General features: G+C 43.8%; 1 protein-coding gene across 1 annotated transcript in view; it reads right to left on the bottom strand.

The window, feature by feature from the left end:
- Nucleotides 1-17,799, bottom strand: part of ADAMTS10 (ADAM metallopeptidase with thrombospondin type 1 motif 10) — a 273,868-nt gene that overhangs the window by 58,834 nt on the left and 197,235 nt on the right. Inside the window, exons 17-18 of the mRNA XM_069216852.1 lie at nucleotides 3,450-3,573; nucleotides 1,615-1,695 (exon numbers count right to left, since the gene is read on the bottom strand). Of these exons, the coding sequence (XP_069072953.1) occupies nucleotides 1,615-1,695; nucleotides 3,450-3,573 (205 nt within the window). The remainder of the gene's footprint in view (nucleotides 1-1,614; nucleotides 1,696-3,449; nucleotides 3,574-17,799) is intronic.

The raw sequence follows: 17,799 nt of genomic DNA, 5'->3' as shown, positions 1-17,799 counted from the left end.
TCAGGTGATTTCTTAGTTTTGCGGATGAAAGGGGTTTTCCTCGAAGGAAGGGACACTTATCTTCCATATTGTTTAACAAAATCATATTTGCCCCCAAACCACTTTTCCATACTACTTCACTCATATCATCTTGGATTAAAATATGTAGAAACTGTGCATTTATATGGGGAACAACCACAGTGCCAAGGGCAAAACATGTGCAGCTAACAAAACAGATTTTAACAGTGAACTAGCAACTTTTGATTGCTATACGTTCATCCCTAGGAAGAGGCTCTATTGAAAGATTTCAGATGCTTACTGTTTCTCAGTTGTACTGGATTTATCAACCTCATTAGGATGGATGGCTGAGTGGACCCATTGGAATTTAAATCTGTAGCCATTCAGTCAAACACACATCACGGAGCAGAAGCATTAGTCCAGAAAGCTATGGAAATCCAATGCATACAATGCTGGTGCTTCAGTAATTCTACTGTAGGCACATGATTTGTGGCACATATTCAGCTCAGGCATTTAACACTGGAACGGGCCTTTAATGGCCGCATAGCTGACTATGGTGGGCTATAATCACATATGAACACATGATGGCACCACATTGTAACAAGCGATCTTAAACGGTGTCTTGCTGCTAGTACAGTAGGAGCGCCTAAACGCCAAACTATCTTTCTTTCTACAGCTCTCAAAATGTTTGAACACACTGCGCTTTCCGAGGTTTAATCACAAACATCCAGAGCAGAAGGCACTGTAGCTACTGCCCAGGGCTACACTCGCCAGTGAAAGGCCTTCCAACTGAATAGTAGGTCTGGGACTTTTATAATAAAGTTTATGATACTATCCAAAAGGCCATTACTTGCAGTAATTATCCAAATAAAACCCAAACCTCTGAAGTTGGTGGAGAGTGTAGGGATTAGCTTCAGTCAGATTACAGTTGTAAATATTCACTGAGCCGTTAAAGTACTTTTGCGAGTCGGGGTCCATGGAACAAATGTCGAACAATCAGGTAATTGGCACCCTGGTCCTTTCATGCCCTGCAGCATTTATCCGCTTCATTAAGTCTTCCGTGGTGCACTGCCACGCCCCTGTCTAGTGCCATACTCCCTCCAAACCGGAGGCGTGGAATCTAGTCTGGACTCCCTGCACGCAAATGAAAATATGTGGAATGTAAGTGTAAATTTCACATGGTGGATTTTTTTTTTGTTGTTGTCCTGATTTCACATTATCGTCTTTCCCGATCTGATCTCTATGCAAGGCCATATTGTTCAGCTCCACTTACTATATATATTGGCTCACTAGCTACAGAACCCTGGCCCACACAATAAAAAATAGGCTAAAGCATAGTTTGTTGTATACAGATTATTTGTGCCGGCCCTCAAATCCAATCCGAAGCTTTCAAACTGAAAAAAAGATTAAACAGCATGATTAATCAGTGTTGGGTTACGACCCTTAAATTGTACCTTTGATCATCTTTAATTGCCACAGGACCACTGGAAAATGTTTTCACAAATGCTATACGTTTAACAATACTTGTTTTGACGTTAAACTAGAAACACAGCTGTTCTGCTGTCCCTGCAGCTTCCCCCACCCCTCAATTACCCCTGAAAGGGTGAAGCGACTCACCCAGGTAGTTCAGAGATATGTTGAGCTCTCGAATGTCGATATGGACAGACCCCTTGGGAATCCAGACAACCTCCTCATGGCCTAGAACACAAAAATTGGGAGCGAATTAACCAGGGGGTTCAAACTGGATCTTTTCCGTGTTTTATTTATATTTGTTGAATAATTGTGTTCTGTAGGACCCTCCAGAAAGCCTAAATTGCTGGTTCCAGCCCACCACAATAGGTGTTGTGGGAGAAAGGGATACTTTAATAGAAACACAAAGGTCGCCAAACAGCCCCTGTCTAGTAGCTATAAGCCACAATGAACTTTCAGCTGAAACATGCATCACCTAAACCCTGGGGCTGCTGAGTTATTCAACTTCCTCAAACTAGGTACTTCCATTCCTGGTTATACAGCACTTAAAAGGCGTACTTTTGGAAAGACAGTAGGTGATGGATGGAAATACTTCAATAGTTATTAACCAACAGCAACTGCTCTGACCATTCAGGTGTTTTCGCTCACTATGCCATTGTTGACAACATTCAACTGTAAGCACATCATGGCTCTACCACCAAAAGGGGCAGTCGAGTCAGAATGTCCAGGTCATGTCCCAGGAAGCAACTCTAGACGCGAAGCAGAGTTGCCAGAGGTTAAGATCGTTCAAGCATTTTCATCAATCATTTTTGTCTTCCTCAGCGAGCCACTCTTCATGCCTCAGGTATGGCTAGATGTGGGTCATGTAGCCTGCTATTGCATACTACGGACTCGGGCTCAAATCTCGGATGAGGCCTAACAAGTCCAAAATATCCAAGGGGGGGCGGGGGCTACGAATGAGATCTTCCAAAGTGAAAAAAGGATGAATGTCACCGTTCACCTGGGCCATAAATTAGGTACCCAAGGAAGCCTGCGATTAACCTTTTCAAAACGTTTCTATTTTAACCACCAGAGGGCGACATAGGACGTTATTTCATTCTTTTCGTTCGCATTTGCTGTATAGTGCCCAGCAGTATTAACGTGACTATCACAGCGTTGATTCTTTTTACGCCCTATTAGCTGTCTTTAGTGCCTCTGTTAAAAAAAGTGTTTCATGGCACTTGATGCAGTCGCATGCTAAAAAGTATGACAGCGACTTGAATTTAGAGACAGGGCCGAGTTTAGGGTGATGCGGCCTCACCGGGGGCTGATCTGATTGAGGCCTTGACATCGGGGGTGGGGGTGTCAGAGGTGGCTGTGGGAAGATTGTGAACATCTTCAATCTATTTTCCCAGATGTCTCTTCACTTTCTGAGCTAGGTTTTGAAATAAATTACTTGACTTTAAAGGGAGAATTTGCACCAAATCAGGAATTCTTTAAGTTAGCATCAATAGAGCAAGTTCAGCTGGACTGTTTCTTTTAGAGGAGGGCCACGAGTGGTTTGCTTATGGTAGATCTTTGTAATGATTCAAATGATCTAAAAATGATGAAAAGAATGCGCGCTAAGAAACTAGCAGATGGGGTAAAATTACTCAAGGCATTTCAGTCTATGACTTCTCATCTTTCCCAGTGGGACACAGCTGCATGGACAATAACACGCAAGTACAAGAAGAGATGCCTTGTCAATTAAGTTCACCGTTAGGTAGTGATAAAGGGAGTGCCGCGTTTCAAGGTTGTGCAGCTCTGCGCACATATTCATGGGCAGGTTATCCTGTGGCAGGGAAACAGCCCCGTGCAGTAGTTCGCTTGTGGGTAAACCTAGCCTACCTTCGCTGAAGCAAAGTTTGCTGACTGCGCCCGCAACAGTTTCCCCTTCACCGACTCCTATTTGAGATGCATATAGATGAATTGGAGTTCATACCACATTGGCAACATCCTCTTACCTCCCTCAGGCAGTGACTGGTTGAAGATGCCTTCGATGGTCTCGCACGTGTTTCCGTCACCTCCACACACCCGGCACTTGTCCTCCTTGGCATCTGAGCCCAAAATGTGATCACATCCCACATGCTTGGTGATGGAAACGATGGGTGAAAAATTAGTAAGACAACACAAGCAAGGTCACAGCACTATAGTGTATGTAATAAGTCCCTCTGGTAATGTGATATGGAACCTCCTTAGTAGAGTAACAGGGAGGTATAAACACCATCAATATAATTTTTCTCCAATACTTTGGCTTCATTCAAAACACTCTATTTAAACTTTCTAATAGTAAACTATGGGAATTACGACATTTGTTATTATGGAAACCATTTAGAAGCAAAATAGTTGTCTGCTTCATTTCGCACATCCTGGTGATAGTACTTCTTTGTAAGAACATTTTGAGTTTATATTTCAATGAAAAGATAGTGGGTGCTTTCTTGATCGAAAGGGGCAGAGTTCCAAAGTCTCAAGCCTTATGGAGAACGCCTGGTTCAATATTTTGTGTTTCAGGTTTAGGAACTTCCAGAAGTAAAGGTGTTTCGCTTCAGGACGAGGGATAACTTAGGGCCAAAATAATCTAGAAAGAATCTGGAATCAGTGATGATATTGTAGGTGGTCTAGGTGGTCCAGTCTGGTTTATCAAAATTACGTGGTGGGTAGAAGTCTTGTTCTTGAAATTTCTCAGCATAAGCTGTGGGTGAGGGATTCAGACATAGATTTGAACCTTCTCAGACCAAACTCATTGTGTAATAGGATCTTCCATTACATTGTGAAGGTGATGTTAGTGGTATTGTGTGTTTAACTGTAGGTTACTCTTTAATGTATAAGGAACACTTGTCATACATGAAGATTCTGTATTGTTTGTTTGAAGAAATTATGTTTTGATAAAGTTTACTAAGACGCATCTGTTGTTTCAGATAAGATAATTTCCTTAATGAACATTTCCAGCAAGAAACTAATTATTAAATACCAGTTCAGGGATTCCCTTCGGAGAAGAAATCAAATCGGAATGAAAAGAAATCGCAGCATTAAACTACTGAACTGGTTGAAGCACCAATTATATTCAAATAAGATTTATTCGATTTCATTTCAGAAAATCATAAAAGCAAATTATTAGACACAGAAAACAGCGACTGCAATAAAAAGAAATCTCGACCCCACATTTGTCTCATGTATACAACAGACTCCATACAAAATATGATAAAAATCTGCTACTGGTCATCAAGGGCAAAATCACTAGGTTTGTCATCTTTCTGCGATTAATCACAGCCCATAAAAACCATGACATAACATTACAAATAAAAAGAGACGGTAAAGTTTGTACAAACAAATATGCAGGATGACATTGGCAAAATTGCAAGACTTCAACAATGGAATATTTAATCGCTTCCTCAAGTCTTTATAAAATATCCAGATAAATATCACATGTAGGGTACTGTGAGACAAAACATTGTCACAGGGGCAATTAGATAAAGGGATTGACCAGTCATTCATATTGGGTGGACTGATAAGATGATGGAACATGTCCATTCTAAATCGAGTTAATTCTATCCTATGCTGGTCACTGTATACAAATTCTAAATAAGGTTGCATTCTATACATAACCAGCATCATTTAATTATTCAATACACTAGAATTCTGCAATTCTATAGACAGCCTTACATCTTAAAACAATGCTGTATATTTCACCTTTAAATCCCTGCGACTAATGTGCGCCAATGTATCTGGCTGATCGAAAAACTATGGGTTTCCCAAATTCCCACAGATATTTTAAATATATTTCAACCAAGATATTTTCAAACCATAGGAAAGTTTGAGACCGTTCCTGATAATGGCACAATTGAGCTTAGGATGCTCAATAGCCCAGATCTTGTGGCAAAGTAAGATTAGCTGCATCCTAACTATATCCGTTACAAACATATCCCGAATTCAGTGTGGCTTACGACTGTGGAACTCCCACTTGAAAGAAGGCACCTTAAAAAAGTGTTTTCCACCACTTGTAAAGAATGAAAGTTAGCATGCTCACAAACTCCTGTGCCTATGTGGTGGTAAGCATGCATTTTTCTTTATAAATCAATAGTATTTCTTTAGGTGGCTTTCTGCCCAGCCTTCTGGAAAAATCACATAGGGGTGCTGTGGCTCTCATAAACTGTAACTTTCTCATGTTAACAGCTAGTCTCCATTACGTCCTCGGCACTGAGCTCAGTGGGCTTCCCTCCCACCCCTGCAAGGCAGGGATGGAAGGGGAACCCTTCCCCTTCCACCTGACCCCCACTTGATCCCCATCAATGAATTCTGATAACGTCAGCGCGCATTCGCACACTGACCTCATCAGAGGCCACTTCCCCATCGGAAGAGAAATGCTTTGCATTTCTCTTCCGATCATGTGATGGGGGCCCTGAGAGGCTTCAAAGGGAAGGAAAGGAATTTCCTTCCCATTGAAGTCTCTCAGAGCATTTCAAAAGCCGGATCGTAAAGCGATCCGGCTTTTGAATTGCCCACTAGACACCAGGTATTTCTTTTTGAAAAGAAACTGGCATGAGGGGAGCGACACCTTGGGCAAGGGTTGCTCCCCAGGGGGGGTAATTTTTTTCAAGGCTTTTTCTGAAACCACTAGGCGCCAGGGATCATTTTATTTTTGTTTTTTTAGAGTTGGGGAGCGACCCCTTAGGCAAGGGTCGCTCCCTAGGGGGCAAATTATATTTAGGCCATTTCTGCCCCCCCCCTTGGGGGCAGATCGGCCTATTTTTATGAGGCCAGTCTGCCCCCAAGGGGGGGCAGAAACCACTAGACACCAGGGAGTTTTTTTTTATGGTGAATTCACGGAAGGGGAGCAACCCCTTAGGCAAGGGTCGCTCCTGGGGGGGGGGGGGGGGGGGGGGAATTTATTTTAGGCTATTTCTGCCCCCCCCCGTATTGTTATTAGGCCGATCTGACCCCGGGGGGGGGGGGGGGGGGCAGAAACCACTAGGCACCAGGGATCTTTTTTTTGTTTGTTGTTTTTTAGAGTTGTGGAGCGACCCCTTAGGCAAGGGTTGCTGCCTAGGGGGCAAATTATATTTAGGCCATTTGGGGGCAGATCACCCAATTTTTGTTAGGCAAATCTGCCCCCACGGGGGCAGAAACCACTAGGCACCGGGGATCATTTGGTTGTGCCAATTTCACACAAGGGGAGCGACCCCTTAGGCAAGGGTCCCCAGGCGGGAGGGGGGCAAATGTATTTTAGTGGTGGGGGGGGGGGGGGGCAGAAACCTCTAGGCGCCAGGGATCATTTTTGTGTTTTTTTTTTTTTTTTTTGTTTTTTTAGAGGTAGGGAGCGACCCCTTGGGGGCAGATCGGCGTATTTCTATTAGGGCCGATCTGCCCCTGGGGGAGAAACCACTTAGGCACCAGGGATTGGTGTGTGATTGTATGTGTGTATTTTCTTTAGGAGGGCACCCCTTGGGTAAGGGTCGCTCCCCAGTTGGGCACATTACTGTTGGCCATATCTGCCCCCCTCTGGGGCAGGTGGGCCTATTTTTGGAAGGCCCATCTGCCCCCAAGGGGGGTCAGAAAGCCCACCTGAGACCGGGGAAGTTTTTTTTCTCCAAAATAAGAGGGTGGGGGTATGGCCATACCCCCACCCCAAATAAATGGGACCAAAGTTGTTCTGCCCACCAGTGGGCAGAAGGGGCAATTACCCCTGATCCACACCCCGGGGGGGCAGAAAGTCTACCAGATGCCAGGGAATTAAAAAAAATATATATATGTATTGGAGTGGTGGCTACCAACCAGTATGGGCCTGGTTATGCCTCCACTGAAGGGGGTAACGGTCTTTCAGCTCTCCCCGCACTCTAAAACATCTTATCCCACAGCAAGCAATAAGACATTTGATTATTTTGGGTTTTGGTTTTACATTTGGGCCATGAGAGCTTGGCTAACTCTCAAAATCGTCCCACTTGGAATGGTGAAGGCTGCACTTTATGGACTTTGGGAAGCTGCCATGTAGAAAAATCCACAAGACCTAGACACATCTGAAAACGAAACATCTGGGTGATTCCAGGGTAGTGTGTTTCACATGCACCTGCACCATTTTCTACCCACAATGCCCTGCAAACCTCCAAATTGACTGGAAATTACACATTTTTCCCAGGTTTTTGTGATGGAACCTTCTGGAATCTGCAGGAATCCACAAAATTCCTACCACCCAGCATTGTCTCATCTATACAGTTAAAAATTCTGCTGCACTTATCAGCCTAAACATTTTTTTTTGCGAACTGTCCTTTTGGGCCCCATTTGGTTCCCCCTCAATATCGACATGTTTTTGGCTCTTCCCTTTCACAATCACTTGGCCGAACTACACAAATGAGGTATAATTTTTACCAGGAGACTGAGGGGAACGTTGGGTGGTATGTAATTTGTCCCAGTGCGATGATCGCTCACAGAAATGTTGGCAAAATTTGATTTTTTTATCTAAATTTGAGGTTTGCTGAGGATTCTGGGTAAGAAAACATTGGGGATCCACGCAAGTCACACCTCCCTGGACTCCCTCAGATATCTAGTTTTCAGAAATGTCTGGATATGGTAGGTTTCCCTAGATGGCGGCTGAGCCCAGGACCAAAAACGCAGGTGCCCCCCCTGCAAAAATAGGTAGTTTTGTATTTGATAATTTTGATGTGTCTGGATAGTGTTTTGGGGCATTTCCTTTCGCAGGCAGTAGGCCTACCCACAAAGTGAGGTACCATTTTTATAGGGAGACTTGGGGGAACGCTGGGTGGGAGGAAATTTGTGGCTCCTCTCTGATTCCAGAACTTTCGGTCACCGAAATGAGAGGTAAAAGTGATTTTTGGGCCAAATTTTGAGGTTTGCAAAGGATTCTGGGTAACAGAACCTGGTCAGAGCCCCACAAGTCACCCCATCTTGGATTCCCCTAGGTGTCTAGTTTTCAAAACTGCGCAGGTTTGCTAGGTTTCCCTAGGTGCCGGCTGAGCTAGAGGCCAAAATCCACAGCTAGGCACTTTGCAAAAAACAGCTCTGTTTTCTTTGTGAAAATGTGATGTGTCCACGTTGTGTTTTGGGGCATTTCCTGCCGCGGGCGCTAGTTCTACCCCCGCAAGTGAGGTATAACCACTGCTTCTCAACACCTTATCTTGTGGCCATTTTGGAAATACAAAGGTTTTCTTGATACCTATTTTTCACTTTTTATATTTCAGCAAATGAACTGCTGTATACCTGGTATAGAATGAAACCCCATTGCACGGTGAAGCTCATTTATAGGCTGGGGGGAGCTAGGGTTCTTCATGAACCTACAAGCCCTATAGATCCCTGCAACCAGAAGAGTCCAACTGACGTAAAGGTATATTGCTTTAAAAAATATGACATCGCAGGAAAAAGTTACAGAGTAAAACGTGGAGAAAAATGGCTGTTTTTTTACCTCAATTTCAATATTCTTTTATTTCAGCTGTTATTTTCTGTAGGAAACACTTGTAGGATCTACATGAATGACCCCTTGCTAAATTCAGAATGTTGTCTACTTTTCAGAAATGTTTAGCTTTCTGGGATCCAGCATTGGTTTCTCACCCATTTCGGTCACTAACTGGAAGGAGGCTGAAAGCTGAAATAATAGTAAAAATGGGGTATGTCCCATTAAAATGTCAAAATTGTGTTGAAAAATGGGGTTTTCTAATTCAAGTCTGCCTGTTCCTGAAAGCTGTGAAGATGGGGATCTTACCACCACAAACCCTTTGTTGATGTCATTTTCAAGGGAAAAACCACAAGCCTTCTTCTGCAGTCCCTTTTTCCCATTTTTTTGAATAAATCGAAATTTTCACTGTGTTTTGGCTAATTTCTTGGCCTCCTTCGGGGAACCCACAAAGTCTGAGTACCTCTAGAATCTCTAGGATGTTGGAAAAAAAGGATGCAAATTTGGTGTGGGTGGCTTATGTGAACAAAAAGTTATGAGGGCCTAAGTGCGAACTGCCTCAAATGGTCAAAAAAAAGCTTGGCCCAGGAGGGGAAAAGACCTGGCAGCGAAGGGGTTAACCACAACTAAAAAAGTGATGACACTTCACGTGTAATAATCTGGTAGAGCACATTAGACACATCCATTGTTCTGTTGGGAAAAAACAAATAATTAGAACGTATGTGCATAAGCCACCCTTTGATCTACCTGAACTAGACGGATCAGGGGGTGTGTGATAAGTTTTATAGCCCTGCACATGAATAGGCTCCACATTCCAGGTCTCCTGCAAGTATAAAATATGAAATGTGGTAACAAAGTCAGCCCATTCAGCTGTGAGAATCCTATTAAGTAAACCAGCCACATTCCAAAACCACGACTCATTACAGTAGGTCCCAAATTTTCCAATGGGACAGTCTCTGAGGATGATAAGAAATCCGTATTTACTGGCACTGGGGCCGCCGTGGGAGACAAAGTATATACAGCACCCTCAAAACTATTAAGAGGCCACAGAGTGGGATCATTTGATATATGTACCTCATTACCAAGGGGACTGGAGGCCTGGAGAAAATCCGCCCGACTCAATCAATGGCATCTAGATTGGTAAATCCATCAAAGCAATTGTGGGTTGAGACAGTATACTGATATGCTGATGAACACCCAGGGTTAGATCGTACTAGGGGTCTGGTATTACCAACCATCTTTACTAGTTGATAAAAAAAAAGCCAAGGGATAATACATTTATTTGGTGAAGAGACACTGAGTGAGAACTGGTTCAGCGCAAGTTTGTTTCAACCAAACGCAGTGTTTTAAATAACAGTACAACACAGTTCCCTGGTCTTCCTACCCATGCCAATTCAGTTCTTCCTACGAACCATCTTTAAATCATCACACAGAACACCTGTTAATCCTATGTTGCTTCCCAACCAATTCAGGGATTTATTTCTCAATGAATCCCAATTCTCCTTACCCCCAGGTGGTAGAGGCAGAACATTCATTAAAATTACCACATAGGGTGTTGCTGCCGGTGGAAGATCAAGGAATTTGAGTGCCATGGGTGTCTTAGGCACTGTACCTAGCCCTACTTTGTTGTCAGGAGGGGAACCACTAAGAGCACAGGAAGTATGATCTGGATTTACATAAGTCTCCTGCTTGGCTTGTGGGTATGGTTGCATATGTAGATGTGGTGGATTGCCCAATCTGGAAGTTAAGAGACTAGTAGAGCCCTTGCATACCTCTCCAAGACGTAAAGATGCAAGGAGCAGCTCCTGATGGTCTGGCGCAGATGCTGCAACTGCTGGTATGTAACCCTCCCGGCCTTCTAAGGGATATGAGCTACCAGCCTGAGTGGATTTATTAAACTCCATTCCCAAAGAGGTGGAAATCAGGCTTTCCACCTGTGTTACTCTGGTATACAGAGTATAACATGGTCCTCACATATAATTCTAATAATATAACCACATTAACTTAAAATCGTCAGAGTGTGTTTGGAAAAAAACAAACCCTCAGTAGGCCTAATTTTGGCTGATCTAGAAGGTGCCTTGGATTTGGCCATCATTGGCTGCTCTACACCAGAATTTAATTCCAAAACTTTAGGCCAAGTTTCAGAGGTTCTTGATCATTTTAATGGAGGCTGCAAATCTAAATCACATGGAGAGATACTATCCGGGATGTTTTGAACACAACCATTTAGTTCTTTTACTATACCAGACACCCTAGCTACTCTGCGGGAATTATCAGTGTCAATGTCAGAAGGGAGCACTAAAGGTTGGGTTTGCTTAGATACGTCTATAATACCCCCATACAGGTAGACAAAGATTCTTCAACACTCAAAATCTGTTTCTCATTCGCCCCCGTGACCCCTGTGATATCATTCATTCTAGAGGAACCGGTATTCCTTGGAGATTTTGATTTAGCCCCCAAAGGACCGGTGCTTTCTTTTACCCATCTCTTGAACCCTTTAGTATGGGATGTGAACAAATAAGCAAGTAAACAAGATATGTGCAAGGTCCTATAGCAGAAAAACCGTAGATGGAATAACAATGATTCAATTGCCAGAGGCAACAAAGGTACCAGTATTAAAAGATCATCAGCCCTTAAAAATGGCACCATACATCCTGAATACTCCTAGGTATATAACCGCCACTGTCCATTTAGAAATGAGGTGTTGCTCTGGAAACTGAAGGAGTGCCATAGAATCTGAGAAACACAAATAACTCATAAAAGAAGGGGGGCTATGGAAAAAAGAAGTTAAGGGATCTTTAATCCCATTGTTAGGCTTGCGATCCTTGACGTGATCCCCCCTAACTTTTTGCCTCTGTTTCCCAGGTTGTTGATGTGTGCTGGACCCTGTTTTTGATACTCTGGGCACTTTACCACTGCTATCCAGTGCTAAAGTGCAAGTGCTCCTATGTAAAAAGTATGTTTAATTGGCTTTCAATGAATGGCATATTTGATTTACTAGTAAGTCCTTAGTATAGTGCACTAGAGGTGCCCAGGGCCTGTAAGTCAAATGCTACTAATGGGCCTGCAGCACTGGTTATGCCACCCACACTAGCAGTCCTGTAAACATGGCTCAGACTTGCCACTGCAGTGTCTGTGTGTGTAGTTTTAAACTGCTAATTCGACTTGGCAAGTGTACCCACTTGCCAGACCTAAACCTTCCCTTTTTATACATGTAAGACACCCCTAGGGTAGGCCCTAGGTAGCCCCATGGGCAGGGTATGTTAAAAGTGGGACACATACTGATGTGTGTTACATGTCCTAACACTGAAATACTGCTAAATTCAGTCTTCATTGTTGCAAGGCCTATCTCTCTCATTGGTTAACATGGGGCCTGCCTTTAAATAACTTTAAAGTGCAGATTCCCTGTGGGAGCAGAATGAAATATGAAGTTTAGGGTCTCTGAACTCACAATACATCTTTTAGTAAAGGTTGTTTTTAGATTGTGTGTTTGAAAATGCCACTTTTAGAAAGTAGGCATTTTCTTGCTTAAACTATTCTGTGACTCTGCCTGTTTGTGGATTCCCTGTCTGGGTCAGTTTGACAGCTGGGCTATTTGCACTTCTCCTCTAGACAGTGACACAAAGGGAGCTGGGGTGTAACCTACATATCCTGATGGGCCATCTGTGCTAGGAGGGGAGGGAGGAGTGGTCACTCACACCTGAAAGGGCTGTGCCTGCCCTCACACAATCCAGTCTCCATTCCCCTGGTGTGTGCCTGGGGCCTGGCCTGGGCAAGGCAGGATCTTGTTAACAACAGAGACTTTCCTTTGCAGTAGGCCTACTTCAAAGCCAGAAAGGGGTAGAAGTATTGGACCCAAATCCCCTGAAAATTAGATCACTTCTGGATTCAAGAGGAACCTCTGCCATGGAGAAGAGCTGAAGAAAAGTGCTGCCCCTTCCTGTGACTGTGCTTTGTTGGGCTATTCTGCAGTTGCTGCTTCTGCCTGTGAAAGGGGACAAAGACTGGACTTTGTTGTGCATTCCTGCTTGAGAAGAATCTCCAAGGGCTTGAACTGAGCTTGCCTCCTGTTGTTGAAGTCTCAGGGCCATCAAAGGCTTCCCATGCCAGCGCCTGGACTCTCTGCTGAAACTCCTGCCTGCCAAGTGGTGCCCTATCTAGTCCCTGGGCCCTTGAAATGTGAAGATGGCACACAAGAACTGAAAATCCACGCACAGAACGCCGTGCTGGGAAATTTTAGACGCACCTTCTGCAACGTGGCTGATAAATGACAAGCTGCCTGCTTTGTGACTAAAATCGACGCTCCACCGGCATTGCGGCTGAGAGATCGGGGCAGGAGAAACAATGGGCAACACTCACTTACTTAGGCTTATAACGCCACACATCCCAGGCAGTTTGGTTTTCTGATACCATGCGACTGGATTTTCCATGCATCGCCCCTGGGCGTCCAAGTCAGCCCGACTGCGCGGACCCGAGGTGCCCCATCCGGAAATCAATGCACCTCTCTTGCGAAGGTGTTGGCAAATCGACGCATCGCTGACCGGACCAGAGAAAGAAACGATGCATGCCCTCACTTGCGAGTAAGGAATTGACACATTGCTATCCTTTTCTGATGCACGCTCGCCCTTGCGGATTTTTATTTGATGTTAACTAGGTACTTTGTGTAAGAACCACATTCTCACTGTTTGCTAAGGATTAAGGGCCAGATGTAGGAAGCCGTTTGCATGGTGCAAACTGCGAAAATCGCAGTTTGCGCCATGCGAACAGCCTTATGCGATGCTCATTCACAATTTGAGAGTCGGTACCGACTCGCAAATTGTGAATGCAACTCGCAAATAGGAAGGGGTGTTCCCTTCCTATTTGCGACTCGCATCGCAATGCAGAATTGCTTTGTGACGGCGAATGCGGTCTCAAAGCAATTCGCAGTTACCACCAGTGTCACACTGGTGGTAACTCATTCGCAAAAGGGAAGGGGTCCCCATGGGACCCCTTCCCCTTTGCGAATTTTGCCAAAAACGTTTTTTCAGAGCAGGCAGTGGTCCAATGGACCACTGCCTACTCTGAAAAAAACGAAACCAAATGGTTTCGTTATTTTTTTATTTTGCAACTCGTTTTCCTTTAAGGAAAACGGGCTGCAAAATAAAATAAAAAACTGCTTTATTTAAAAAGCAGTCACAGACATGGAGGTCTGCTGACTTCAGCAGGCCACCATCCCTGTGAGTGAAGGGACTTGCTATGGGGTCGCAAAATGCGACTCACCCCATTAATATTTATGAGGTGGGTCTTTGCGACCCCATAGCGAGTCGCAGACGGTGTCTGAGACACCGTTCAGCATCCGATATTGCAACTCGGAAATTGCGAGTCGCACCGACTCGCAATTTCCGAGTCGCAATATTGGAAATTCGTACATCTGGCCCTAAGAATCTTATTCTTTTGAAAGTTCATATCTTGACTTGCGTATGTTGGATTTTTGTCGTTTTGGTCTTGTTTGATTTAGATAAATATTACCTATTTTTCTAAACTGGTGTGGTGTCCCTTTTGTAGTGTTTTCACTGTATTACTGTGTGTCTTGGTACAAATACTTTACACATTGCTTCTGAAGTTAAGCCTGCCTGCTCGTGCAAAGCTACCAAGGGGGGGTCAGCAGGAGTTAACTCAGTGCGATTCTCCTTTACCCGGACTAGAGTGAGGATCCTTGCTTGGACAGGGGTTAACCTGACTACCAACCAAAGACCCGATTTGTAACACCAATGAAGGCCCAATGACCCATGGGGAAATGAAGGGGCCAAAACACGTTGATTAAAGCAGATAGGGGGACAGGGCAGTAATTTCCCATAGTTCACCCTCATAGTACGAGTTTTAAACCCTGCCAAGGGGGACTAGAAATAAAATTAGAGTGTGTACCCCCTCAGTTTTGAACAAGGCTGCAAAGTAGATCCCTTTATAAGATAGGATAGTGACCCTAAGGAACACATCTTTGCTCCACTCTGAGTGTTGGTCTGCACCAGAGGGTTGTAGCACGCCCTGTGATGAAGTATGCCACTAGCTAGTGGTTGAACGCAGTTTTTGCAAGCTCTCTGCCACAACGTGACACTTTTATTTAATTTGTTCACACCAAAAAGCCCTTTGCTTGAGCTAATACTAAATGTGTTAGCTTGCTTGTTTTGTAACACAAGACAATTTAACCTTGTTTCCCATTGAAGGAAGTCTCTATACACGAGCCCACTGTGAGCCAAAGAGTATGGTTTAAAGAACTCCAACTCATAAATACACCTCTGAAAAAGTCCTCCAGTTTCTATTGAATAGTTCTTCATTACCCTGGATGGTCAATGTTTTGGTGAGCAACAGCAGCTCTTCGTGCCTTGCTGTTGTAGGCAAGGAACGGTGGCCGAGCCTTCCTAGAGGTGGCCTCTGTCTTATGGAACTACATCCTGCCTTCCTTGTGCCTCGTCACTAATCACGTCCTGTCCTGAAAGAAAATTAAAAACAAGACTTTTGTGCCAGTGTTAGTTGCACAGTGGCCTAAATTAAATCGACACACACAGAAGGTATGCTTATTTCCAAGCAAAGTGGCTTGTGTGGAATAGATGACGCAGTGCACAGGGAAAGTACAAGGTAGTTATCGAAGTAGGATGGTGTTTTGGGAGAAATCATCGGTCACTGGTGAGGAACAGCCCAAGACCTAGAAGCACTCCTAGATATTGAAGGAGCACACACCAGGTCAACAGCTTAGCTTTAAAGAGGTCTAATCTTGGTTCTCAATCAGGGGCTGCGTCAGTGTGGTCCAACCGAGTGTTCATCACAACAGCCTCGTCTAAGGCTTTGAGTAACAGTGAGTGTCAGAGGAATACAAAGTATTAGCCACTTCTATCCAAACTACAGGCATAATGTGCAGCGTGATAGGAGTTGCTTGCGCTCCTGTTCGGAGAGGACCTTGCTGAGAAACATCTGCTGTCTTTATATACATTAAGATGTGGGGCCAAAAGGCTTATACGCAAGTGGTTGGTCATTAGCTGCAATTGCCCAGAAGGGCTTAAAACAATGCAATGGATTCTGTCCAGATCAAGCGCCAAAGGTTTGGCAAAATTTGCACCAGACATGTTAATTGTGTGGTCAGACGGATTCAAGCAACTTCATAGCAATTGTGCATTGTCCAAGATAGAGGGTATCATCACAAATTTAGATCAATGAATCATAAGAGGTGCATAGTTCATTTACGATTCGAAATGCAACAAAGTGTGGCAGATGGCAGTGCAGAGTGGAGGTCTGTACTTTGGCCACAGCACATATGAGTGTTCTAAAATGTGGTTGCTTTGCACAAAAATAAATGCCTTCTGGGTTGCAATAATTGAGAATACCCAACCAACCAGAGAATGCATTTCTAGTAAGCACCTCACAGAAACCCACACATTTGTGTTCCATTAAGGGGAAACCTGTCCTACATGTTATATGCTGGCAAAGAAAACCCAAGAAAACCTACAGATAATTTTCTGAGGCTATGTAACCTAAAAATCCCACATTTGATGGGCATATGTACAGTCCCAGGCACCGGGAAACATTACAAAGCTTGCGGAGTCATGAGACTTTGCTTAGCTTTCAGGATTCATTAATAACAGATGACAAACTGATGCTGGTGTTACTAAAATACCCAAGTATAACATTGCGGACAGCAACCAAGCTGTGCCAAACAGCCAGCCTATTGGAAGCTCATGTAAACAGGCTGATAACTGTGCAAGTCAAACAATGCAACACAGCAGATGTGATCGCCCAACAAACCAAAGACAGGTGTATGCAACTAAAGGAAAGGGAACATTATTATAATGAAGACAGTTGCATTACTTGTTTATCGAAAGAACCTCATGACTGAATCACCCTTGTTATAGTGAGGGCCATGAAAGAGGGTTTAAGGGGGTCTGCCAATGAAAACCGTGAGTAATCAACGAAGAGCACAGATCTTTGCTGCGCGGCTCATTTTTTGCTTGAAAGCTTCCAATCACGACACAAACCATAATATCACACCACTGGCTGCCTATGAAACTGATCGAATGCTAAACGGTCAGCCTTGTATGTAAGGCGTGCTCTGGACAGTCCTGCCCCACCTTTCATCCATATCACCTTTACAGTATGGCTAAGGTCATCCTTCCAACATGTCTCACATTTCATGTCCCAGTCAAGACTGAAATGGTCTTCGGACAGGTTTCTGCACCAAGGCTCCTACCTCTGGATCACTGTTCCACCCAACCTTTGCTATGATACCAGCATTAGTTCTTTTGGCAAACAAATGAAGATCCACCTTTTACGCCAAGCATTTGCTATAGAACGACTTTCAGACTGCTGGTATGCTTTTTCTTCACCCTTGATCCTCCAGTGATCTGCATCATCTTTTGCTCACATGACTGTGTTTTGAAAACCATAAAATAAATAAGATGTAAATACTAGGCCTCTGATCGCGATTTTAATAATTCAGTCATTTTGCAGTAATGCATCACAAAACTCCATTAACACTAGAATAAAAATCATAGTTGCTATTTGATTCTTCTAGTGTCGGTAAATAATGATCCTGGATTACAGAACGTTTGCATACATAAGTTTCAGCTAATTGTGCAAAATAGTGTCATGGAACAGTGAGGAATTCAGATCTTAATTTAAAGAACACAGCGATGGATCTTATAACCGTGGAATATCTAGAGTTGGGCATGTGCTCCAATAAGTACTCTAATATCGTTAGGGATGGGAACATGGCTTTTTCCAGGGAAGAGACAGGTGGGATGGGGGTTACTGGGAATGCAGCGCAGATTCACAGTCGTATATATATCTTTGTAGACTTTTTTTTAAACTCAATTTACACACCTGCCAGAGACGCTGGGATAAAGTGTGAACACATTCCTCCACAAGTATAAATGTGTTTTAAT

The sequence above is a fragment of the Pleurodeles waltl genome, chromosome 12, assembly GCF_031143425.1.
Source record: "Pleurodeles waltl isolate 20211129_DDA chromosome 12, aPleWal1.hap1.20221129, whole genome shotgun sequence".
NCBI classification, from domain to species: domain Eukaryota; kingdom Metazoa; phylum Chordata; class Amphibia; order Caudata; family Salamandridae; genus Pleurodeles; species Pleurodeles waltl.
This window is presented reverse-complemented; position numbering and strand designations above follow the sequence as displayed.